This window comes from Euwallacea fornicatus, chromosome 11, assembly GCF_040115645.1.
Source record: "Euwallacea fornicatus isolate EFF26 chromosome 11, ASM4011564v1, whole genome shotgun sequence".
In the NCBI taxonomy this organism is placed as follows: domain Eukaryota; kingdom Metazoa; phylum Arthropoda; class Insecta; order Coleoptera; family Curculionidae; genus Euwallacea; species Euwallacea fornicatus.
Genome location: NC_089551.1, coordinates 423,030 through 446,043, shown reverse-complemented (window position 1 = coordinate 446,043; position 23,014 = coordinate 423,030). Strand labels below are relative to the sequence as shown.

The window sequence follows — 23,014 nt, the reverse complement described above, 5'->3', positions numbered from 1 at the left end:
CGTCACTCAGTGTGCCTTTTTAAAACACACGAATTTTTTTGCAAAATAAAACAAGTTAATTCCTATGAAACATTACCAAAATGTATTAACTAACAATGCAATTAACTACTTCCATAAACCACCTTTCAGCCACACATTAATTGGAAAAAATACCACAATGTCCCTTCTTAGAAATCATTCCTTCTTGGCACTCTTTTTAGCCCCACTCTTCTTTGCCTTTTCACTCTTATTATTCCGCTTACTTTCCGCAGGCTTCTTCTTTAAAACCCGTATAACTATCGACAATATAAGTCCCCCTAACAGACTGCCAAATCCCACTTGCCACAAATAAGGGTTCTCTTTCATGAAACTCACAGTAGCTGCAACTAAGTCATCAAAGGGAGCTTTGGGCACCGGCACAATCTCCGGCTTCACGTTTTTATACCAGTCCTGAGCGAAGCTCACAAACGACTCCACATTATAGTCATGATTGTGATATTTATACATCTTTCCCTGTCGAAACAACACAAAAGTAGGTACTTCAAATATATTGAAACGTCTGGCAGTCTTGGCCCCAGTGGTGGCTCTATTAACTCGAGCCACGTTCATGCGACTTTTTAAATGAGCTCCCACAGCTTCCCATCGCGCTTGCAACTGATGACAGTCCACACAACTTGTAGAGTAAAACTGTACAAACCAATCACCTGTGGTGGCACCAGAGGCTGCCTGGGTCAAGTGTTCAAAAGTGTCATCATTCAGTTCTTTCACTACAGGTTCCTTATTGTTTGTGAAGGTGTGCAAAATAAGTTCATCATTTACGGGACCGTCGTAAAGCAGAGGAATTCCGTGCCTGAAGAACACGATGGCAGGCTCTTTATTAGGAGTATAAAGACGAGTCATGGAGCTATCAATCAGCTTGACTACCCAGGCGTTTAGAGTCTCCACTAAATCCTCTCGGAGGCCTGTAAGTTCGTTCTCGTAGTTCTCGCAATCAGGACAAAACTTCTTTGAAAATAGGGCCACCACGTACTTTTCAGTTCGGATTAAGTTTACAAGTTCATCGTCTTGGATTAGCTCTAAATCCGCCTTGGACTGACCACACAATATCAGGAGGGTGAGAAATATTAACTTTGAAGACATTTTTTCGGTGAAATAAGCGATTTTTTGCTCTTTTAAAGTAGAATATTTTTGAAATCGAACTTTACAAGTATATTTTTTATTCTGTACAATTCAAGGTTATGTTTATTTCATGTATACTCGATGACGTCGAACCTTTTGAACCAATCAAAACCAAGATAGTTTACGATATGCGTACGCTCCTAAATTTAATTTTTCGAATATACTTCTATTCTAAACAACTAACAACAACGAAACAATAACAATTATAATTGTAAATACTTTATTATTGAAATCACACCAAAGAACTGTTGGCCCACTGCACAATACCTGTAGGCAGTTTCATTTTGGCAACAGCTTCAGAAATCTGCAAGCTCGTAACCAAAACTTTGAAAAACTGGTACTCTTTTTGCAGCCTGCTGTCACCTTGACCCACCATTGAAATAAGTTCCAACCTCTACTGAAAACAAACTACTAAACCCCTTTTATAACAATCCCATTGATACTCACCTCAATATGCTCAAAAGCTTTCATTACAACAGGCCGTGGAACCTTTTGGGTGCTCAAGTGCTTGTTGGCGAACTTCAGGTACCGGGAGTAGATCATTTCGAAATTCATGGGGCTATTGTCATAGATGTCTCTATGGTGCTTCATGGATATGATGAGGCAGATCTCGAGGGGACTTAGATCCTGGAGAATCAACACCATGTCATCTTGCTCTAGCAAAAAGAGCTCATGTTCAAACTCCTTGGTTGTAATTGGAGTACCCGTCATGTTGTAAAGACATTTCATCTACAAGACACCCACCTCTAACCAATTGTATCAAGTGCACTGTACTTTAGGACTTACCAAGATGTTTTTAAGAGTGTTTTCATTGAGATCCAAGTCAATGAGCCTTTGCACAGCACCTTGGAAGTCCTTGTTGTTAACTAACACTTCAATGCTGTTGTTCCATTCTTTTCTTCCCAAAATATGTTCCTTTTCAGGCACTTGCAAGTACCACTTAATACGCTCTAAAGCAAACTCCAAATCACTTTTTTCAGAGTCTTCAGAAGGGCCTGGATACAGAAACATCTGCCTGTGAGAAAAGCGGGACTTCACGCGCTTTTCCAATAGCTGAATGACATCAGTGCGGCAAGTGAGCCCCAAAACACAAATGGGGGCATGAGCACTTTGAGATACATCAAATAAATTGTATAAAAGTGTTTGATTGTGATGAGCACAGAACAAATCAAATTCTTCAAGGATGAATATCACACTTTTTGAGGTTTGTTTCTCGCCTAGTGCAAAGAGAGTTATGAACACGTTTGATGATGATTAAAAACTGTTTCACCTGATTTGAGGCAAGCAAGTAAAAAGGCGAGATTCTCCGCAAAACTTCCAAATATCTTGTCACCAATGGCATTATCTAGATGCATTTGAAAAGTGATACTTTTCAAGGCCAATCTGTCGTCGGTGTGTAGAAGCCCATGCAGTTTCACTATGATACAATCTTTGTGGAAGTTTTTTAGGGATTCCACCTCGGAGAGGACACTACTAACCAACTGCATAACATGCATTTAAAAGCAGTGATGAATATAATTTTTATTAAATATTGCTTACAGTGCTTTTTCCGGCCCCCCTGGGACCTATAAGAAGCATAGAATTGGACTCTCCATTGGTAATAGTCTTCTTTAGCAACTCCAGAAGTTGACTCCGTTCTTTCTCCTTACCTAAAAGCTGCTTGTTATAGAGTATCCTTTCTTTAAGGTGTTTGCGGATTTTTTCGAAATCTTGGCCTAGCATATTGACCTAGAAGTCAGGCTGAGTTAATAAATTCTTAGCTTTGCTATTGTTATTTGTTTGGGTAACAAATTTGTGGTTATGATTTTGAATAGTGGCGCGAAAAACTCTAAAAAGAGAGGGAGTAACTGTCAATCTTACAGCAGCTCGATTTATTTACGATTTTGAAGTGTATATTATGTAAACTATGTATACACATGTAGTTTCCTATAAAATCCTGACGCTTGCGCGCTAAAACAGACTCTTCAAATTAACCTCACATTTCCTCGCGTTATGTTCCATCAGTGTCGCCTCTTTTACAACATTTTCCTTGGAAAACCGCCACTTTTCCGTTTTTGTTAACTGAATAGTATCCCCAGTAAAATTCCAAGTAAGAGCCCAGTCAACCTCCTCATAGCCTCCCTAAGGGCCGTCGGTGCTTTAGCTACAAGTCAATATGATGCCTATAGGCGGCTCAACACCTACAGGTGATTATTTACCCTTAATTTAATGCTGTAACGTCAAAGTTACCATATTTAAGGCTCAGCCCCTCAAGCAACCGCTCAAAACGCTTCACTAACCCCCACTGGAAGCTCTAATAAGTCAAGCAGCAATGTCAAACCAAATTACACTTTAAAATTCACATTGGCGGGTCACACTAAGGCTGTTTCTTCAGTTAAGTTCAGCCCCAATGGCGAGTGGCTCGCCAGCTCTTCAGCAGACAAACTCATAAAGATTTGGGGGGCTTATGATGGTAAATTTGAAAAAACCATTAATGGACATAAATTAGGTAAGTCCTCTTCTCAAGCAATTTTCAATTCAATTTAAAGAAATTTTAATTAAAGGCATAAGTGATGTGGCCTGGTCAAGTGATAGTCGACTGTTAGTCTCAGCCAGTGATGATAAAACTTTAAAAATTTGGGAGCTGGTCTCAGGAAAATCCTTAAAAACTCTTAAGGGACACAGCAATTACGTTTTTTGCTGTAATTTTAACCCTCAATCAAACCTCATTGTGTCAGGTTCCTTTGATGAGTCTGTACGTATCTGGGATGTCCGTACAGGGAAATGTCTCAAGACCCTTCCAGCCCATTCTGATCCGGTCAGTGCTGTGCACTTTAATAGAGATGGGTCTTTGATTGTAAGCAGCAGTTATGATGGTTTGTGCAGGATTTGGGACACTGCCTCAGGGCAGTGTTTGAAGACTTTGATAGATGATGATAACCCCCCAGTGTCTTTTGTCAAATTCTCACCCAATGGAAAATATATTTTGGCAGCCACTTTAGATAACACTTTGAAGTTGTGGGACTACGCCAAAGGAAAATGCTTAAAGACGTACACAGGGCACAAGAATGAGAAGTACTGCATTTTTGCCAATTTTTCTGTAACAGGCGGCAAGTGGATTGTGAGCGGTTCAGAGGATAATATGGTGTATATTTGGAATTTACAAACTAAGGAGATAGTGCAGAAATTACAGGTGCGTTTTTCTCATTTTTTGGGTTACACCAAAGCTACACCTTATCAGTAAAAACGCATTCATTATAACATTTCTCTTAATTATCAGGGTCACACCGATGTCGTTTTATGCACGACGTGTCATCCGACAGAGAACATCATTGCTTCAGCTGCCCTGGAACATGACAAAACTATAAAATTGTGGAAAAGCGATACTTAAAAATTGCCCAGAGGACTTTTATCTAAAGCATCAGTGAAATGCTTTTGTGTACAAAGATGAACTATTGATATTTTTATGTAAATTTCGAGTCTGCGAAGGATGTAAGGTCAGTTAAGTTAGGTTCCCACGCGCTCGTTCCTTGATATTCGAAGTTTGTGCTCGAAAAGGGCTCGAGCAGCTATAGAAGATGAGAGTTGCTTCCATATTTTTCTATTACATTTTAAGTTTTTTTGTATTTGCCTTTTCCGACTTATAGGATTAGTGAACTCCTGCAATAAAACTGTCAAAATGATGGACCATTTATTGTCATTAAGCTAAAAAGACAATTCCATGTATTCATTGAAGCCTCAGAGATACACCAGCAAAGCCTTGTACCCCTAATCCAGTTGCTCCTAACAACAAAAGTTTATCATAATCAACCAGGATGGACCAACCTACATTAGTGCACACGTACTCTTTTCTACATATCCTTACGGTCCCAACAGTTTGACACACATCAAATCTCCTTTCCCTTTGTAGTTGTTCCAGAGGGTCTCGTAGAGACCGCTTGGCTTTGATTCCGGTTGGTTTTTGCTCCAACTTGCTGTTCAGTAGATCCACTCCCAAGTTGGGCAGAAGGTGCTGCTTTACTATGAACTTGTCCGGACACCTATACCCATCCACAATTGTTACGTCGATGCAGCCTTCGTCCAATTCAATGCAATTACAAGCTTCCTGTAATTGCTTCAGGAACGCTTAGAAATTTGTGTCTGACAAGATGCCGAACATTCGGTTCTTTTCAAAGATGATGGGTATGTGGCGAGCTGCTGTTGAAATCCCAGTCTGCATGGCCTCATCCTGCTATTTACTCTCTATTAAATAGTCTACTTGGCGTTTAACTAAACCATCTTCCAAAATCCATCCGTTATGATTTGTTAAAATTAAAATGTGTGCGGGAACTACACCGAATTTTATGAGCATATCTGATGACGTACAAAAGTTATAAATAAAAGTCAAGCGGAACGTGGCAACAGTGCAAGCGTGAGTTGCAATGTTGTTTCAAACAATTGAAATTATGTTGTGACGTCACTTCCGGCCACCCCATTGTAATTTCTTCGATTCGTTTCCGCGTCGATTCAAGTTTGTCTCTCAAAATGGAGGTTAAACTTCTGAAATCGCCGGTTATATCCAGAATTCGCAGTTCCTCTGACATCAGTACTGTGGCCCAATGTGTGTTCGAGCTGGTACTCCCTAACAGCACCGAAATTTACTTAAATAAAGCTTCAAATTGTTTAGGTTTGCAATAGCCTGGATGCCAAATCCACCTCCATCGCGGTCCGCTTGAACCTTCTCACTTTCAAACTCCAGGTGGCAGACAACGGGGAAGGCATTACCAAGGCTAATATGAGTCTTGTGGGTCAGCGCTACTCCACCAACAAATGTCACTCTCTGAAGCAGTTGGAGAAGGATCTGAAGACTCACGGCTACCGGGGCGAATCCTTGGCTAGTATTGCCGAGATGTGCAAGCTCATAACTGTGAGCTCTAGGCATTACCTTTCCGAGGAAACTTATAGTAAAACTTTGAAGGAGCAAAATCAGGAAGTGCTCTCAGTGAAATTGAGGCCTAGCCAGGGAACTACTGTTACGATATTGGGGTGGCTCAGTACAGCTCCAGTGAGGCAACAAAGGATTGTTCCTGAAATCGAACTTGAGGAAGTCAAAAGACGGCTGGAAGCTTTAGTAATAATCAATCCGCAAACGTCGTTTACGTTAAGAAACGACGTCACAGGGCAACTGGTTCTGGACAGCCCCAAAAGGCCTGACATCCTTGGAGCCTTGCGCCACTTACACCCGGAACTATCAGGGAGCTTCACTCTTCTTAAAGTTTCCAAGGGGAAGTTGACCGTGCAGCTCCTAATTCAGAAGGAATTCGGGCTGACCAAGCAATATCAGTTTGTGTATGTGAATAAACGCCCGGTTAACAGCCCAAAAGTGCTGAGAGAGGTGGGGAAAAGTTTTGCTGGGCGACGGCTAAAGCATCAAGTGAGAAGTTATCCAGTATTTGTCATGAACATTAAGTGCCCCCAAGCTTGTGTGGATCTCGTCTCAAGGCCCTCAAGATGTGAAGTTGACTTTACCTGTTGGGATTTGGTCCTGGCCTGCATTGAGAAGCTTGGGAAGTCTTTTTTTGGGCCGGAAAAGGAGGAAGGCAAAAAAAGTATTGTGAGAGTAAGGGAGAAAGTGAATTTGGGGGTTTCTCAAGTGAGGGGAGCGGTGGAGGTCAGCGCGTTTAAAAGGAAAACGAGCAGCGAGAAAATGAGCCTTAAAAGGAAAGTGAGGAGAGTCGCAGGGGAAATGCCATCACCTGACTATGAATTTCAAGATTCTGAAGAGGTTGTGGAGAGTCAAAAGCAGGGGAAGATTAAATCGATCATGAAGAAGCCTGGCGGCGTTGCAGCGTGGCCATCGGAGAACTGCAGGCCTTGCGCGGAGATGGAATTTGATCAGAAATCAACTTACTCTCGGTAAGCACACAGCTTTTACCATGATCATTGTCATTGTCGAAGTGTGAGGACCGCCAGAGACGTATTTCATTAATATAGATTGGACACCAATGAGGAGCAGGGCAAGGGGTTGATAATGGACATGTTCCTGAAGTCCACGCAGGTACACCGGGGCCTTGAAAAACCTGACATAAGCATGGAGACTATCGAAGAAACCAATTATCTCTTTGAAAATAATGTGCGGGACTGTGAGAAGGGGATCGATACCACCATGTCCGTTAGCGTCAACTTTAAGAAGCGAAGAGTCAAAGACACAAACGTGATCGCACCTCTGCGGGACGAGACGGGGCATTTTCCTTCGCATTTTTGCAATAACAAATTAGGTTCAACCAGCTTTGGCAAGCTCAAGAGCTTGCAAACGGAGCTGGAAAAGTCCGCACACAAGCCACAAATACGCGATGATTACACAATACTCTTTAACGCTGTGGATCATGATGAGTGCGTCTTCACAGGAAAGAAGAAAAACAACGTACAATACAGCGACATAATGCAGTTCCAAGCTTTGAAACTTTGCCGGTACAAGCCTGGAGAGTTGATGTTTAGCTTCAAGGGGCATTTAGGTTCAGCGGTGCAAGCCAGCCCCTATTTTCAAAAAAAGAAAACGATTTCTTCCCCCTGTTTCCCCGACCATGTGCAATGGAATATGCCCTGTTGGAACTGTCAGCCTCGTGGTTTTGCTCACCCTTGCAGTAGTTTCCCTCAATGGTCTGATAACTTACACGATCACGGACCTTTGGCAACTCAGTTTTATTCCGAGCAATTGGAGCCGCCAATGGCAGTAAGAAGCCCTAGTTGGTACAACCCCGAGACTCAAGGATTATCTCCTAATATCTGTCCCTCGGAAGGATCGAAGCCGCAACAACAAAGCGACGAGCGTTTGAATGAGTTGTGCGATTTGGCCGATTTCGGACTCGTTTGTCCCGACAACAATCCTCCCGAAGGGTGCCTCGTTGACGCGAAGGAGAGGATGGAGATGCAGCAAGAGAGCCCCTCTTTGAGCGATAAAAGCAGGATTGTCGTGGATGCCCGTAATGAGTGGCTGAGGCACTTCAATGATCACGGAAAGAAGTTTTTCCTGAACAAGCGCACCGGTAATATCTTCATTTCTATACTCATGAGCCCTATAATAGATGAAGCTCGAAATAGGAATGGTGACGGCCAAAACGCCCGCAAACACCCAAACGAAGTTCGATTTCGCCGAGCGTCTCGATTTCGTGCCCAAAGGGTTCTCGCCCGTCATGGTGGAGCGTGACAAGGTGGACAAAACTTTGAGTCAGAAGGGCAAAGGAAGGCTGCACAACATGATTTTGGAGGGCTACAGAGACGAGCCCATGTTGGTCAAATGGCAGAATTTCATTTCTGACGGTAAGGTTGTTTGGTATAATAATTCAAGAGCGAAGCATGGGTTGGAGTGAGAAATAACTCGAGAAAACTGTAGAAAATATTCGAGAAAATGTCCGTTCATACCACTCACTGCGTTCCCGCTTTGAATTTTTTTGATGACTAATTGGGGCGTCAAATCTTAACGCTGCCCTTCCGGGTTTGGTACAGGCGCTATTTCTATCGGTGGTGTTTTCTCGACAAATTGGTGAAGTCTAATTAATTTTCTAATAAAATCCGCTTAGTGAGTCACCATGCATCAGCACCGTCCATCACTTGACTACTTAACTAATAAAAATGTTAAAGATCCCAAACAGTTTTTCGAGGAAATCTACAGGGACAAGTCGCGACAGTTCGAGCGCTGCGTGCCGAATCTCAAGCGCGCCCACCTCAAGACCCCTTTAGAGCCCCTGAATTTCAATAACCACTCGTTCAGCTACTTCACAGTAATTGGTCAGCTTGATTGCAAGTTCATTGTGGTGTATGATCAAAACAGAGACTTGCTGGTGCTGTTTGACCAGCACGCCGTCCATGAGCGGGTGCTGCTTGAGAAATATTTGCGAGGTTTCTATTAGATGCTTAACGTAAAGGATTAATGAATTTTACCCAGTGCTTTTGAATAGAATATAAGGGGGTCCAAGCGGTGTACAAAGGGCGACTATTGATTTCCTTGCCCGAGCACGATGTGGGACTGTTGTGGAGGCACAGGAAGTACATTGAAACCCTAGGACTGGGCCTAGAGTTTTTCAGAAATGGGGTTCAAGTGACAGGTGTACCATTGTGCATAAGGGAGAAATTTGATGTTGATGCGATAAATAGGGATGTAAATAGTTTGGTCAAAAATCTGCTGGACGACTTGAAGGACAAGCGAGGCTCAACTGGAAGGGTGGTGCCTCGAGTACTGCAGGCGGTGATCAGCATGAAGGCCTGTCGAGGTAAGTCTACCGTAAGTACGTTCGAGAGGCAGTTTCCTTTATTGGAATCATGAAGGGGCAATCAAGTTCGGAGACGTATTAACAGAAAAAGTGTGTTGCAAATTGCTCGATGAGTTGTCCAGGTGCACCTTGCCCTTTCAGTGTGCCCACGGCAGACCCACTTTGGCCCCTTTGCTCAGCATCTGCAAGGTGCCCCCCTTCGAGGTGAAACGTTGCTCTGAGGAGGTTTTGTTTAATTCGAGGTTTTTATAGGTCAGGAAGGTCAATTTGTGGAAGTTGAGGCTTTAGATTTTTCTAGATAGCTCTTATTGGCTTTTTGAGGTGTACGAACGAATTCGTCTGAGCAATAAAATGGCGCTCGTTTTCCCGCCCGCAACGTTGCAGTTTCATTGCCACTGACAGCAGCTGTGATTTCGAGAAACTCTCCCAAGGTATCCTGAAAGTAGAATTGGCAACGGCGCATTTAGGTTTCGTTCATTTTTCGAGTTTTTGCTGGATTGCGGGACGTTCGGCGAAAAATACAGTCGTCGTCCCGTCGATATATTAAATTTATTAGAGCGATTGTTGAATTCGCGACAGGATTTTAAGATTAAAAAAAAAAACTCCACGAGTTCTTTCAGTTTTGATTAATGACAGTTAGCGACACAATGGCGTCCATTTACAATGTTGTCGCGTCTTTAATGCCACAGCGCGTCCCACACGGGCCATTTGCATGGCGCATTTAGGGCCTGCGCTCTGTTTTTTTTTTATCGGAGCGGCAATGACAACACTGCCCGTCTGATCGTTTCGGGTCCGAGTAGAGGCCATTTAAAGTCGAGCTTGTTTTATAAGCTCTCTGTACAGTAAAATTTTTGTTATTTCTGTCGGAATTACAAAGATAACGACCCGATTGCGACAGAGCTCCAATCAAGCCCCCATCCCCCGTTTTTTCCCCAACGAATTCAACAACAATTTGCATAACTGGTGCTGTTATGTAGGCACGATATCTCGGGTCCAAGATAACCCGCTAACCCGGACTTGTCTGGCTGTCTGGATGGGTTTCACAAGGAGACCATCAGACTCATGACAAATCGATTTAATTATCGTAATATGTATTGTCTAGTTAACCTCCTCCTATTAACAGGTGCAATTACTTTATCGCATTAGTTTGGAATAACGAGATAAACGTGAGTGAAGTCTGTTTTTTTGCCCGACGCATTCGCCATTTCCATGAGATTGCCGCAGCTCGGTGTGTTAAGGGACAGCGTTAATGTTTCGCACACGGCCGTGTTCTATTTGCAATTTAATAATTATTACACGTTCGTTTTTTTTACTGCTTTTGATACTGTTGCACCGAAACATTAATAAAAAAATATATACAGGATGTCTGCCATCAATTCAATACGCAACTTATGTAGGGCTTTCAAACACTCCATATCGAAATGGTTCGGTGGCGCGCCGGTCTACGCTCCTCCGATCGATCACCGAGGTCAAGCGACGTTCGACGTGGTTGACAAGTGGATGGGCGGGGGGTGACCGCGCACCGAAAGTATTCGATTCCTTCTCCGCCAACTGTGTCGACAGGTGTTCAGGTTAGTAACATATATGCACTACCCCCACCCCACCCCCTCCCTCTCCCGCCATTCGCCTTGGGAACCGCGCAGCCTATTTAACCACGGACGCATGCACACACACACACTCGCTCACGGGTCGACTGTGTGGTGCTATCCGTCCATCTACCTCTCGCGCCGCTCCATGAAGATCTGTGAATCCCCCCCGACAATACAACGCCATACACCCTGAAAATCAAAACCGGACCGGGGAAGTTGGGAACCCCCCTAACTGACCAGGAGGACAACTTAAAACCATCTCAAGGATATCCCCCGTATGATTCGGGATCGGAAACGGATGGGTGGGGGTGGGAAAGCCCCCTGGAATTTTCCCGGGGTTCAAACGGACCGGACACAACCCACACACACAGTGCCCCCTCTCGGAGGGGGACGACGACGAATCTCGGTGGGGAGAAAAACCCACTTGAACCACACTGAACTCGATTCGAGGGATCCCGAAGGAGGCGGCTGGGATTGTAGTGAGATATTATAATATGATGGCGAAAGCGCGACGGGGAAAATTCCCCCGACTCCTCTGATGATAACACCGGACTAGGGGATGACGGCGGATGCACCGCTGCTGCTGGGATTCCCAAAACACCTAGCCTGGTATGGGAGGAGAGAGAAGATCCCTGGAACAACCATATCTTTTCCTTTCCGGATATCGTTATTTTTAAATCCCCCAAAAATCGCTTTAGATATTAATTTCGATTTGGATTCGTCGCTTTTAACAGGTGTTTTAGGACACACGGTATATTTCAATAAGAAAAATAATTCTATTCATCGCGTACCTTTGCGAAGAAAAGTGGTACGCCCCTGACGTCTTTTCGACGGAATATTTCTTCTGATTAGGCTGGCCGATCCTGCACCAAAACAGTCTTTTACGGTTTTCTCCTCAGACATAACAATAAACAATAAAAACAATTAAAATTGCCTTAATTAATTTGTTTTCTTTCCAAATCTATTTAGATTTGTAGTGATTATACAGGGTGAGTCAACAAAATTACAAGGTACCTTTATTCACTCTCAAATGGAATGTGCCACGTGATATGGCTGTGAGATACGCGTACGTTGAAACTATTCAGAAGGCTACAGGGTCGCCCAAAAAAGTGTGAATTTCAAAAGTTAAATTTTTTGAATGGCACACCCTGTATTTGAGTGTCTATTCTAATCGTAATTATATGCGAACGAAAATACAACTCTTATCGACTTCTCAAAAGCACGAGAGTAGGAATTTGGGGTTAAAATATTGGACGGTTTTCGTGTAACTGTAAGAGGAAGATTTTTAAATGAAACCGAGTTCCAAGCTCGCCTAGTAGGGTCTCAAAACCATTTATTCTGCAGAGAAATCATTGGCGTACAAGTAATACCGTCAATTTACCTAATATACATTATTAAGGGTAGTTTTGGCTTCAAACGAATCTCAGACTTTGGTCACAGTAAACTAACTATACTTGAATGGGCATGACATATCAGCCCAAGATACGACCGTTTCTTAATAAATGCTTTAATGATGTTGTAACATTATCATTACGTTTCCATAAGCAGATAACGAAAAGTAACATAAGAGAGATAAATCCATAGGCGTAACCTAAGGTGCTTTACATAAGTGAATGGGCCTGTTTTTTCTGGTTTAGGAGATATTGACAGATTGTCATTTTCAAGTAGTTATTTATTCGCACGTAGCGAATCTTTGGTTTCGCGAAACACATAAACGTGTCGGGCACGTGACACGTTTAAAAAGATTTCCCCGCGTTTTTCTCGCCTTGATTTTTTACATTTTTGAACGCAGTTTGTTGTTCGTTTCGACGGAGACGTCCGGAAAAAAACGATTTTGGCGGTTTTCGCTTTTTGCAAGTAATTCTTGCACGTTTACATTCATAAAAGAAGGAAAATTTTGCGTTATTGAGGCGCGTTTCTGAGAACCGCTGCGCCGGCGCACTGCTTGGGAGCCAACCACTGCCGCCCGTCTAACTCGCCTTTATCAATCGCCTAATTGCCCTCTCCTTGCACTCACTAAAATTCCAACGAAAATATGTATGTTGTGTACAAATGTACATAAACAAATAAAACCGGCCCGCACCAACCCGACTAAACCTTATGTATTACGTTAAGTTACGTTGCCATTGTGGCCATTTTGACTTATTATTTTATTTCATCCCACACGTGGATGCCTGACGCCATGGATCACCACAGCCCACAAGTACCCAGGGATGAGGGATGAATATATAACCGCCCTTCGCAAACGGACATCGTCATCCTTCGACGCGATTTTCTCCAAGCCGTTATGCTGACCGTTTGACCATTATAAATTAGTGCTAAATAAAGAATCATAATGCCTTGTATTATTCATGGGACTTCTCCGCTACTAGATTAACAAAGTCAATAGTTGTGACGAAATGGTGGCAGCGCGAGACGTCGATGTAGGCAACCTCAAATACACGCGATTCAACTGATTGCATCATCGCGCTGGCGACCCTGCTGACTACTCTCTCCGGATGGCAACACTGTTTTCTATTACACGGGTGAATTGAATGGTTCGTTGCAGACACTTTCATTATATTTACGATGATCGATGTTCAGATCGATTGGTTCAATAACCATCCAAATGTACCTCGTCGCACTCCTGCGTTCCTGATACGAAATGTTAAATTTCGTATCAGGAACGCAGAAGGGCGATGAGGTTTATTTCGCTTCTGATACTTCCTGGGCGAATCAATTTGCTGCGTCCGCATACGAAATTGAACACTTCGTGTCAGAAACACAGAAGGGTGAGGAGGTATACTATTCTTGGACAAATCAACGCGAGTGTTCATCACAATAATAAAAGGGAAATTTTGTCAAAGAACTGTTCAATTCCACTGACATCTTTCCGCGAGAATATTTTTTTCCAATTGCGCCTGGTCAGTTCTGCATCGAAAAGGTTTTTCACTTTTCTTTTGTTAGAATTCGCTCTAATTAATTGGGGTCAACCCTTGCGCACATCATCAGCGCAACCTACCATCGAGGTACCTCCGTCAGGGAGCACTTCAGGACATGTGTTTATTTACCGATTAGGTACTATTTTTGCCCGTGGAACGCCCTGTATGTTAATTAGACAAAAATCCCTTTGTCACAAGTCTGATAGTCCTCTTGTAAGGACGGTATCTCTCGGGTCCAAGATAACCCGTTAACCCGGACTTGTTCGGCTTTCCAGACGGGTCTCAGATAAACACTCGCCGATTTTTTTAGCTTCGTTAGCAACCTTTTCACAGATACTTCGCGCATTTTTGACGTAATAACGCGCGGTCCGGATCAAAAAAAATGATGGATCCATTTATTATTATTTATTAGCGGACGCGTACTTGCCGGCGTCTTAGTAGTGGCGGTTCAGTGCTCCAGTGCGAGTTACGCCAGGTAAATCTCTCCCTGGGGGTAGATAAGCGACGATGCCACTTCAGTTGAGAGCGGTGCTGGGCCCCCTGTGCCACGGAGCCTTCCTCCTGCATCACCTGTATGTGTTCTTCTATGCGCATGAGGTGCACGCTCGCGTGGAGCGAGCCAGGCTCCACAACTTCGATCCCCGCATCGCCAACATCACAGACTTCGCCGCCATGTTTTTCACCAATTGGAATATGGTGATTTTCCAGGATTGCGTCTCTGTTAAATTCACTCCTAAAGTATTGCAGATGCTCCAGACCCTCTACTTCTCCCTTGCGATGCTCCACGACTGCCTTCCTCGGCACTCCCCCATGGGGGGCCTCATAAACAGGTGCAAGGGGTTTTTGTTCGCCAGCTTGGTGTTCCCTTGTTCGGTCTTCGTATCGGCAACGTTCTGGGGGGTGTACTCGATCAACCGAGAGTGGGTGTTTCCGGAGGTGTGCGACGAATACATCCCCCAATGGCTCAACCACTCCCTGCACACCAACGTGCTGGTTTTCCTCGTGGTGGAGGTGCTCATTGCCAACCAGCTGCTGCCCACCTTTAGGAGCGCGCTGGGGGCACTGACGGCCCTCACTGTGGTTTACGATGCAGTGTAGGTTCTTGGGTATTTCGCGAGAGTTCTCGACGATTTTGAGGGCTGTTGCAGGTTCTTCCTGAGCTACTTTGTCTACGGGAGGTTCATGTACGGGCTGTTCCACGTCCTCAATTGGCCCGAGAGGATCGGATTTGTTCTCTCGACCTATTTCGTCTCGGCGATGGTGATGAAGCTCGGGATTGCCATCGAAGACTTCAAGTACAGAAAGAGGAGGACCAAGGCTGATTAACGTTAATCTCTCTCGTAATATATTTTTGTTATTTATGGATTTCGCCGTCAATTTCCTCCATTCCCTTGAGGGTTTACCGTAAAGAACGAAGCCCCGAAGTGGTTATTTGCCTTGCAATTATCATTATTACATTAGCCGTTTCGTTATGGTCTGGAGTTTTTCCAATCGCCATGCCGATGATATAACCGTGGTTAACGCAAGCGATGGGGGTGTCAAAAGTGCCTCGGTTTGGTGTTCCAATTCGGTTTCGTCGGGAAGTTTTCGTGCATTTGCCGTGACGCAACCCGATGCCGCAACATTTATTCAAGAGATTTGTCACTTTTCGCGGAACGTCTTCGAGAATTTTTGGTGGTAACCATTTTCTAATTTCGCGTCTAAATTGGCGGCCATTTTGCGGCGGCAACGTCGGCCGACCGAGCGCGACGGTCCGACAAAGTTGACGCGCCCCGCACGGCGCCGAGTTTCGGCGCGCGCAAGCGAGGCCGCATCTCCAGTTTCAGGTTATTCAATCGGAAGTTGCAACCAATCACAAACGCTCATTTGAAAGCTTTAATGATGAAATCGAAATTGCGCAACTCCGAGCTTCCAGCGGCCATTTTGGATCGATTTTTTGACGCGCGCTCTCTGCCGTTTCCTCCTGTCAAATTTTAGCCGTCACGACATCGACATTGTCCGTTTACTGAATTTCCTTCAGTAAAACCTCGCAAATGCCCTTAAGGCGGGCGCCAAGCGGAAAGGTGCACCTGGGGCCGCCCTTGCGCCCCGAACGAGCGCGCGAAGGGCCCCTGGAAGTGCCTCAAGCCTCGAGTGTCCAGATGTAACGCGTCTTCGCCGTCTACCTTTCGTGGCCCCACCTAATGGTCAGAAACGTGGTCCGAAGTGCCACGACATCGCAGTGGACGTGGCAAGGAACCGCGTACGACACGTTGCCGATATTTGCCGTAAATTTTTACCTTCGGGGTCCGTTGGGGCTGCCGCGTGTCCCTTCGCTACCACCCTGCGTAATTCCAACGGCGTAGCGACAGCCGCAAGAATCGACGCATGTCCACTAGCTCCAGGTGGGCCCCACACCAACCGTATGCATAACGAGCCAAAGGGTACCGAATCGAAACCAATTCACCGCACCTCGCGAGTCATATCTCGCAAGTGAAAGGTACAAGGAACCCATTTAGCCTCCACCAACAAGTCTGCTCCCTCTCGCTTTCACCGGCCGCCACGGACGGGTCGAAGAGAGACGCCAAGCGAGTTAGCGCCTCGTTTGACGGCCTTTGGATGGCGCAGAATTTTCAGTTGAAAATTCGCCGTTTCCTGCTGAAGAACTCGACGAGCCTGCGGCGCATTAATCCTGCGTTAAATATGTCGCGTACGTGGGCAAACTGCCTTATTGGGTCGTGTGCGGTACTGGTGGCGGTGTTTGGTCCCGGAGGTGCTCAAACTAATACAGGTAGGCCCTGTTGAAGTGTGCAGTCTTTTGTTAGCTATCGCCGAAGACAAAAGAAGGTCGTGCGGTATCAGTGTTTTGTTTCGCAGCAGGTTTTTGTTTCGGCTGACCGTTGCAAAACGTTAATCGAGAGAAAACCGTGGCCGTAACTCAGAAAAAGCGTGCAGTTTTCGATCAGTGATTAATCTGGGCTAATCACGAGGATCTGGCCGCTGTCGGAAAGCCGCAGCGATTCGCTCCGCTCCGGACAAAAAGCGTTTCTCGGTTTTTTCCAGCCGCAGAATCGCGTTAGAAAGCGAATTCGCAAGCCCCCGTCGGAGGACCGACGTAACTGAGCAAATGTCGCGGCATCTCTCCGCGCCGTTACGTCACCAGCTACTTTTCCCAATTGACCGTGGAAATTCCTCGATTTCGGTAGGAAGTCGGCGCCAATGCGAGCCCATTAGCGTAGCCGTGTGATGGGCCCTAGGTAATCAGAGTGTCTTAATGGGCCTTGTGAAGCCGCCGAAGGCTTCGGCTAATCCTCACGGTTCTGGCTGATGCCCCCAGTTGGGACCTGGGAGCCGCGTTCCGCCGTTCTTGGTTTGGTGGAGTTTTGCCGCCGCGGCCGGGATTAAATTTTGTGTGCGCGGGGTCGCACGCACGCGTACGCGCAGCGCGTGCGTGCGCCCTGGTGGTGCCCTCTTGCGGGGTAAAGGTCATTTCAAAACAGCCCCCGCGCAGCGAGCTCTCCAAGGTTTCAATTTCTTATTATTATTATTATTTTTTTATATATATTTTTTAATGAAAAATGCGCTACCCGGTGCGTCCCGAATGCAAAGGAGTGCGATATTAAGCGTTTCAACTGATCGAATACCGAAGCGAATTGCCTCGCGGCAGCTATTTCGTTGTCCAAAATTTGGGCAAAAAAGCGCCTGCGAAGGTTCAAAAATATGCACGCTTGGTTGCCTACCGACGCGCGAGGTGCCGGTAGCGGTCTCTTGCGGCGATGACGCAACACTTGCGGCTTCGAAACGACCGCCGAGGCACGGGAAAATTCCAAAACTTCCTGTTGTTTAGATTAAAAAAAAAAAAAAACCTTCGTCGGACGAACGAAACCGGAGAGAACGTAAAAACGCGCATTGAAGATGTTTATTGATTGTTTTACTGAAATCCCCTCAATAAAATCGAAATTGAAAATTGATAATTGAAAGAAAAAAAAACTCTCTCTTGAGCCTAAAATCCGAAATTTTGGCGGCAGGCTGCCGCCACGTGTCCCGCTTTCGGTACTTCCCCGAAAAAATCCCGACTTTTAGGCCGCCTTCACCTTCCTGCGTAGCCCTTTCCTTCTCTCTCCCCTGTCCAACAATCGCGTTGGGGGGCTGCCTTAAATTCAATTATAGAATCGGTCAAGATCCCGCGTAGCGCAGATGAAAGTGGCCTTTCGGGGCAGCTGACGGGACCCCAGAGCATCTGCCGCGCCTTCGACGGAACTATGTCAATCGGCAACTTCTCACTCTCTCGCTAACAAGCGCAAAAACCAGCTGTAAGCACCGAGAGGAACCATGAAATTTCTTCCACGGGAAAAAAAAGTGAAAGCACATTATTACTAGTTCAGGACATTAAAGAAAAAACTCTTTAGGAGCTTGAGAACTGTGCTTTTTTGGCACTTAACTTGTTTCCTATTAAGGCCCCGCTCACGGCAAAGTCGTCGTATGCTACATCGGCACATGGGCAGTCTACCGCCCTGACAAGGGCGCCTTCACAATAGAAAACCTCGACCCCTCATTCTGCACCCACATTATCTACTCTTTCGCGGGGCTCAACCCGAGCGAGGACTCCATCAAATCCTTGGGTAAATACCTCCCTTAAAGCAGGCAGCATTTGTTAACGCTCGCGTCCGCTTAGACCCTTGGCAGGATCTGACCGAAAACTACGGCAAAGGGGGCTACCAGAGGATAACCACTCTAAAACTGCGTTATCCACACCTCAAAGTTTCCCTGGCGATTGGAGGTTGGAACGAGGGGTCTGCGAACTATTCAAAACTGGCCGCGGAACCCTCCAGGAGAAGCAAATTCGTCAGCAGCTCTGTGGATTTCATCAGGTGCGTTCTTCCTTGGTTTCGAACGAACTGAGAGATTCGTTGTTGATTTGCAGAAAGTACAACTTCGACGGTTTGGATTTGGATTGGGAGTTTCCGGGGAAGAGAGGGGGCTCCTCCGAAGACAAATTCAACTTCTTGCTGCTGGTCAAGGAGCTTAAGGCGGCCTTCCGAAAGCACAACCTTCTGCTCACGGCTGCCTTTGGGGCGGGGAAAGACACCATCGACATTGCCTACGACGTCGAGGGCTTGGGAGTGTATCTCGATTTCATCCATGTGATGTGCTACGACTACCACGGGGCGTGGGACCAGAAGACGGGGGCTAACGCCCCGTTGCGCTCCACTGACGTTTTGAACGTCGTAAGTTGTCTTTGATATCCTTTTTGTCGAGTACACAACAGTTTTCATGAAGGAATTTACCATCAACTACATGATCAAACTTGGAGCTCCAATGAACAAACTCGTCTTGGGGGTTCCGCTGTATGGAAGAACCTTCATGCTCCCCGAACCGATAGAGCCGGGCTCGGTGCGAAAACCGAGGTTAGGTATGGTCTCTACTAGCGTCGGGTTCCAAGGCCCTCTCACCAGGGAGAGTGGCTTCATGGGGTACAACGAGGTGAGTCTCACATGTCCCTTCGAGAGCGGGAGACGAGCGTCGTTTTAGATTTGTCTAGAACTGAAGAACAAAACCGCCCCATGGAGGAAGTATTGGGACCCAGAAAGCCGCACCCCTTTCGCCGTCAGGGGGGCCCAATTGATCACCTACGACGATGAAAGATCGATCTTCGAGAAGGTCCAATTTGCCATGGAAAATAACTTGGGAGGGATCATGGTCTGGTCAGTGGACACGGATGATTTTCACGGAGATTGCGCCTCGTCCGACGAACAGGGACCGCAGAATTTTCCGTTGATGCGTTCGATTAACAAGAGCATCGTGCAGGCGCTCGAGGAGATCAGAAACAGCATCATGAGGAAGGAGAAAGCGGGACATAAAAGCGGAGCCCTCGGGGTTGCACTTGCAGTTTCAGTAATCATAAGCTGTTTGGTCTCGCGGCTGCTCTGAATGTTCCTTTTTTAAGATTAGGTTAAGTGAAGCTGTAGGGAGTACTTTGACTTCGACTTTGCGGTTGGAGATTTAAACGTGTGAATAGTAATTTAAGTCTTTGTATTCGAGATGAGCGGCAGATTCATCGATTTCGAGATTTTTATTATACTTGAAGGTTTAATAAAGAATGATGTTAGATGTTAACGAAGGAGAGTTATTTTCTCAATGCGCGTTAAAAGCCACCGCAAACGAAAAACCAGAGGGGTACGTGACGGTTTTCCTCGCAGAAAATGGGGCACAATGTACATTTCAACAATAATTACTTTCTGAACTCACCTGTTATCTCACTACTATCACGTACAATGAATCCTCGTTTACCACGCAGTTGTAGTTGTGCAAGTTTCGCCATCTAGCGTTGAAGTGTCAAACGTGGAACTGTAAAAGAGAGAATCCTGTACAGGTGAGACATCTGTCGTAATGTAAACGTATTATCATTCGTCTTGATTTTTCCAGGAAATGGCATAATCCACATTCAACACTAATATCCCCCAACAACAAATAACTCCCTAAGCCGGAATCCCCGTTTGAAACCCGATGAAGCAATGCTCCTCCTCGACGGTCTTTTGCTCTCATCATCCCTCGCCCTCTTTCTCTATGGCTTCTTCCCCATTCCAACAACAACCTCCCCCTTCGCCAACAACCCCCCCGAATACATCGCAAACACCCCCGTAAATTCTTCACAATTCTACAAATCGCGCTTCAACAAAACAATCCTGATGGTAATCGATGCTCTTCGCTGGGACTTTGTGACTCCACAGCTAATGCCCCTGACCACAGCGCTGATGCACCAGAAAGGATGTCTCAGTAAGGTATCAGTAGAGAGCCCCACAGTTACTTTACCGAGGATTAAAGCCTTGACAACAGGCAGCGTGCCCCAATACCTCGATGTCGTGAGGAATTTGGCTTCCTCAGAAGTCTTGAGTGACTCGTGGCTGCACAGTGCTAAGGCCAAGGGCTTGCAGATAGTGTTTTATGGGGACAATACGTGGGAGAAACTATTTCCAGGTTTTTTTACACACTCTGAAGGGACTTCTTCATTCTTTGTGTGGGATTTTAGTGAGGTTGACAATAATGTTACTCGGAATGTTGAGGTGGAGTTGGAGAGGCTCAATTGGGATGTTATGATTTTGCACTATTTAGGTGCGAAATACTTAACTAATGTAATTTGAATGGCGTTAACGGAAGGGAGTTTTAGGACTTGACCACATTGGCCATGTGTTAGGTCCCTTCTCTGAAAACATACCTCTAAAACTAAAAGAAATGGACGAAGTAATATATAAGATTTATACAAAGGTTGCGGATGCTCTGATTTTGGTAACTGGAGATCATGGGATGAGGGATGCAGGAGGTATGAACAAACTAAGGACCATTGTCTGTCATTTTGATATATGAACCAAGGAAAATTGACTTGAGCTTTTCATCCTGACACGGATGGTCCTGCTACAGTCCAAAATGATAGCACCACTAAAAGTAATACATTTCAGGCCATGGGGGCACCTCTCATCCAGAAGTTACTGTCCCTCTAATAGCCCTAGGCCTCAACTGCCAAAACTCCTCATTCAAGCAAACAGACATTCCTGTTAATTTAGCTATATTGTTGGGCCTCAAGATCCCATCGTCAAGCATTGGGAAATTACAAAGGAGTTTCTTAAATGTACTAACCTTACCTGAGTATCTTTATGCCGTTAGATACAATTTAGAAACTTTGCTGATAAAGACTGAATCAGACTGTCATGAAGAAGCCCAGAAACTTCATGAAAAGTATTTATTTTCTAATCAACCAAGCTTAGGACATGCTGCATTAAGTGCTTATGAGAATTGCTCAGATGCTATTAATGAGATGTTATATGAAGCTTCAAGCAAGCAAAATATAACTTTAATGTGGATTTCAAGTCTCCTATTAGTTGGAATTTCATTGTGTTTATTTGCAACAGCGCTGGGGCTTCACACAAGCTCTTGGGAGCCTGCACTCATCCTTGCAGTGACAATTTCTTCCTTATTTCAAGCAACTCTCCTTGTAAATGTTATTCTATTAGTTATTTATATCTTATATAAAATCACTAGATTTTCAAGGCTGCATTACGAGCTCCTAAACACCACTGAAGCATTTGCAGGAGCCACATGTATCTCTCACCCTTTAACATTCATCTCGACAAGCTTCATTGAGGAAGAGCACTATTTTTGGACGTTTTTTAGTGTAACCCTGCTTTTAGTCCAGCTCTTGCAGCCTCAGAAAGGCGCCAAAATAGTCCTTTTTGGATTAATTGAATTATCACTAAATGGTTTAAGCCTTATCATAGCCCTACTGTGTCTGCGCTTTAGCATGGACTTAAACTCAACCATAGAAACCACAGTTCAAAATGACAATAATTGGGCCAATTTACTAAATTCCAAGAACAATTATTTGTACCATCAAACTTTTTTTGTTTTCAGTTTATTCTTAGTTCTCTCTATACTCTATTCTCAGAATAACTTCAAGAAAAATTTAATCACTGTACTGATTTTGTGTCTGATTTTCCTCCTCAAATCTCTCCCTTTCCACAGTGCCTCTTTAGGCCAATTAATCTGGGTTTTAATTTTCATTCAAAAGCTCCTCTGGGGCACCCCAATCATCCATCTTTGGATCCTAATTTCAACCCTTTTGTTAAAGCCCCACAATGTCATTCTAATATCTATAACCTTCTATGTTGCCCACATTGTCTCGGACATGTTTCAAAAAGTGACTACCTCATCTATTGCCATCTACATATTTTCCAACACTTTCTATTTCCTACAGGGGCACAGAAACTCCCTAGCAACAGTTGACGTTGCAGTAGGCTATGTAGGACTTAATAATTATTACCCTTCAATAGTGGTGATGCAAGTTTTAGCACACACTTATGCTCTTCCAGTGCTGTTTTACTTGATACTTTTCAAGCAATTGAATCTAAAGGCTCAAAAGCAATTCTGGGCCATATTATTGGCTTTGCGAGCTTCGGTAGTATTAAGCACCTGCCTTGTCACCTTCAGCTTTAGGCATCACTTATTTGTGTGGTCAGTATTTGCTCCAAAACTCATAGTTGAAAGTGTGCACACAATTTTTTTGTTTGCACAAATAGTTATTTGGCATATAAACAAATTGATTATTTATTAAATAATGTTGAAATAAAATAGTAATTTTTTTTGT

The 23,014-nt window shown here is 44.8% G+C and overlaps 7 protein-coding genes and 1 long non-coding RNA gene across 12 annotated transcripts; 5 read left to right on the top strand and 3 right to left on the bottom strand.

Annotated features, from left to right (window-relative positions):
• Positions 1-59: 59 nt before the first annotated feature.
• On the bottom strand, positions 60-1,229 carry LOC136342190 (thioredoxin domain-containing protein). Its single transcript, XM_066287754.1, has one exon. It carries the CDS (start codon positions 1,117-1,119, stop codon positions 175-177), a length of 945 nt encoding a protein of 314 aa, XP_066143851.1. The 5' UTR covers positions 1,120-1,229; the 3' UTR covers positions 60-174.
• Positions 1,230-1,361: 132 nt separating this feature from the next.
• Positions 1,362-2,953, bottom strand: Orc4 (origin recognition complex subunit 4). The gene is made up of 5 exons (XM_066287747.1): positions 2,698-2,953; positions 2,429-2,639; positions 1,945-2,375; positions 1,606-1,887; positions 1,362-1,552 (listed from the first exon to the last, which is right to left on the bottom strand). Exons 1-5 carry the CDS (start codon positions 2,878-2,880, stop codon positions 1,391-1,393), a joined length of 1,269 nt encoding a protein of 422 aa, XP_066143844.1. The 5' UTR covers positions 2,881-2,953; the 3' UTR covers positions 1,362-1,390.
• Positions 2,954-3,123: 170 nt separating this feature from the next.
• wds (WD repeat-containing protein wds) lies at positions 3,124-4,820 on the top strand. The gene is made up of 4 exons (XM_066287753.1): positions 3,124-3,344; positions 3,398-3,646; positions 3,702-4,330; positions 4,418-4,820. Exons 1-4 carry the CDS (start codon positions 3,314-3,316, stop codon positions 4,526-4,528), a joined length of 1,020 nt encoding a protein of 339 aa, XP_066143850.1. The 5' UTR covers positions 3,124-3,313; the 3' UTR covers positions 4,529-4,820.
• A 1-nt stretch (position 4,821) lies between these two features.
• LOC136342201 (uncharacterized) lies at positions 4,822-8,859 on the bottom strand. The gene is made up of 3 exons (XR_010732610.1): positions 8,728-8,859; positions 4,983-8,666; positions 4,822-4,920 (listed from the first exon to the last, which is right to left on the bottom strand). It is a non-coding gene; the product is annotated as an uncharacterized lncRNA (long non-coding RNA).
• Positions 5,643-13,518, top strand: LOC136342176 (DNA mismatch repair protein Mlh3-like). 5 transcript variants are annotated; one of them, XM_066287734.1, is made up of 8 exons: positions 5,643-5,751; positions 5,804-7,032; positions 7,111-8,162; positions 8,218-8,436; positions 8,758-9,015; positions 9,075-9,386; positions 10,784-10,957; positions 13,172-13,516. In XM_066287734.1, the coding sequence occupies exons 1-8, from the start codon at positions 5,662-5,664 to the stop codon at positions 13,267-13,269; spliced, it is 3,432 nt and encodes a 1,143-aa protein (XP_066143831.1). In that variant the 5' UTR covers positions 5,643-5,661; the 3' UTR covers positions 13,270-13,516. The 5 variants fall into 5 exon arrangements, with proteins under 5 accessions (XP_066143831.1, XP_066143833.1, XP_066143834.1 ...); XM_066287736.1 differs by lacking the exons at positions 10,784-10,957; positions 13,172-13,516 and adding exons at positions 9,442-9,590; positions 9,639-9,758; XM_066287737.1 differs by lacking the exon at positions 13,172-13,516 and having other exon boundaries at positions 10,784-11,909.
• A 534-nt stretch (positions 13,519-14,052) lies between these two features.
• Positions 14,053-15,261, top strand: LOC136342192 (androgen-dependent TFPI-regulating protein-like). Its single transcript, XM_066287756.1, has 3 exons — positions 14,053-14,592; positions 14,644-14,990; positions 15,045-15,261. Exons 1-3 carry the CDS (start codon positions 14,404-14,406, stop codon positions 15,220-15,222), a joined length of 714 nt encoding a protein of 237 aa, XP_066143853.1. The 5' UTR covers positions 14,053-14,403; the 3' UTR covers positions 15,223-15,261.
• Positions 15,262-16,309: 1,048 nt separating this feature from the next.
• LOC136342188 (probable chitinase 2) lies at positions 16,310-19,999 on the top strand. The gene is made up of 6 exons (XM_066287751.1): positions 16,310-16,666; positions 18,333-18,497; positions 18,551-18,746; positions 18,800-19,103; positions 19,156-19,359; positions 19,408-19,999. The coding sequence occupies exons 1-6, from the start codon at positions 16,495-16,497 to the stop codon at positions 19,804-19,806; spliced, it is 1,440 nt and encodes a 479-aa protein (XP_066143848.1). The 5' UTR covers positions 16,310-16,494; the 3' UTR covers positions 19,807-19,999.
• Positions 20,000-20,282: 283 nt separating this feature from the next.
• Positions 20,283-22,998, top strand: PIG-G (phosphatidylinositol glycan anchor biosynthesis class G). Its single transcript, XM_066287743.1, has 3 exons — positions 20,283-20,988; positions 21,044-21,196; positions 21,333-22,998. The coding sequence occupies exons 1-3, from the start codon at positions 20,391-20,393 to the stop codon at positions 22,979-22,981; spliced, it is 2,400 nt and encodes a 799-aa protein (XP_066143840.1). The 5' UTR covers positions 20,283-20,390; the 3' UTR covers positions 22,982-22,998.
• The last annotated feature ends 16 nt before the right edge of the window (positions 22,999-23,014 follow it).

Coding starts and splice junctions, on each gene's coding strand:
- LOC136342190 (XM_066287754.1), bottom strand. CDS start 1,119: ATGTCTTCAAAGTTAATATTTCTCACCCTCCTGATATTGTGTGGTCAG.
- Orc4 (XM_066287747.1), bottom strand. CDS start 2,880: ATGCTAGGCCAAGATTTCGAAAAAATCCGCAAACACCTTAAAGAAAGG. Junction 2,376..2,428: donor ACTTGCTTGCCTCAAATCAG/GTGAAACAGTTT, acceptor TCTTTGCACTAG/GCGAGAAACAAACCTCAAAA. Junction 1,553..1,605: donor AAGCTTTTGAGCATATTGAG/GTGAGTATCAAT, acceptor TGTTTTCAGTAG/AGGTTGGAACTTATTTCAAT.
- wds (XM_066287753.1), top strand. CDS start 3,314: ATGATGCCTATAGGCGGCTCAACACCTACAG. Junction 3,345..3,397: donor AGGCGGCTCAACACCTACAG/GTGATTATTTAC, acceptor ACCATATTTAAG/GCTCAGCCCCTCAAGCAACC. Junction 3,647..3,701: donor CATTAATGGACATAAATTAG/GTAAGTCCTCTT, acceptor TTTTAATTAAAG/GCATAAGTGATGTGGCCTGG.
- LOC136342176 (XM_066287734.1), top strand. CDS start 5,662: ATGGAGGTTAAACTTCTGAAATCGCCGGTTATATCCAGAATTCGCAGT. Junction 5,752..5,803: donor CCCAATGTGTGTTCGAGCTG/GTACTCCCTAAC, acceptor CAAATTGTTTAG/GTTTGCAATAGCCTGGATGC. Junction 8,437..8,757: donor GCAGAATTTCATTTCTGACG/GTAAGGTTGTTT, acceptor AAAATGTTAAAG/ATCCCAAACAGTTTTTCGAG.
- LOC136342192 (XM_066287756.1), top strand. CDS start 14,404: ATGCCACTTCAGTTGAGAGCGGTGCTGGGCCCCCTGTGCCACGGAGCC. Junction 14,593..14,643: donor TTTTCACCAATTGGAATATG/GTGATTTTCCAG, acceptor AAAGTATTGCAG/ATGCTCCAGACCCTCTACTT. Junction 14,991..15,044: donor ACTGTGGTTTACGATGCAGT/GTAGGTTCTTGG, acceptor GGGCTGTTGCAG/GTTCTTCCTGAGCTACTTTG.
- LOC136342188 (XM_066287751.1), top strand. CDS start 16,495: ATGGCGCAGAATTTTCAGTTGAAAATTCGCCGTTTCCTGCTGAAGAAC. Junction 18,747..18,799: donor AGCTCTGTGGATTTCATCAG/GTGCGTTCTTCC, acceptor GTTGATTTGCAG/AAAGTACAACTTCGACGGTT. Junction 19,104..19,155: donor CCACTGACGTTTTGAACGTC/GTAAGTTGTCTT, acceptor GTTTTCATGAAG/GAATTTACCATCAACTACAT.
- PIG-G (XM_066287743.1), top strand. CDS start 20,391: ATGCTCCTCCTCGACGGTCTTTTGCTCTCATCATCCCTCGCCCTCTTT. Junction 20,989..21,043: donor TATGATTTTGCACTATTTAG/GTGCGAAATACT, acceptor AGGGAGTTTTAG/GACTTGACCACATTGGCCAT. Junction 21,197..21,332: donor TGGGATGAGGGATGCAGGAG/GTATGAACAAAC, acceptor AATACATTTCAG/GCCATGGGGGCACCTCTCAT.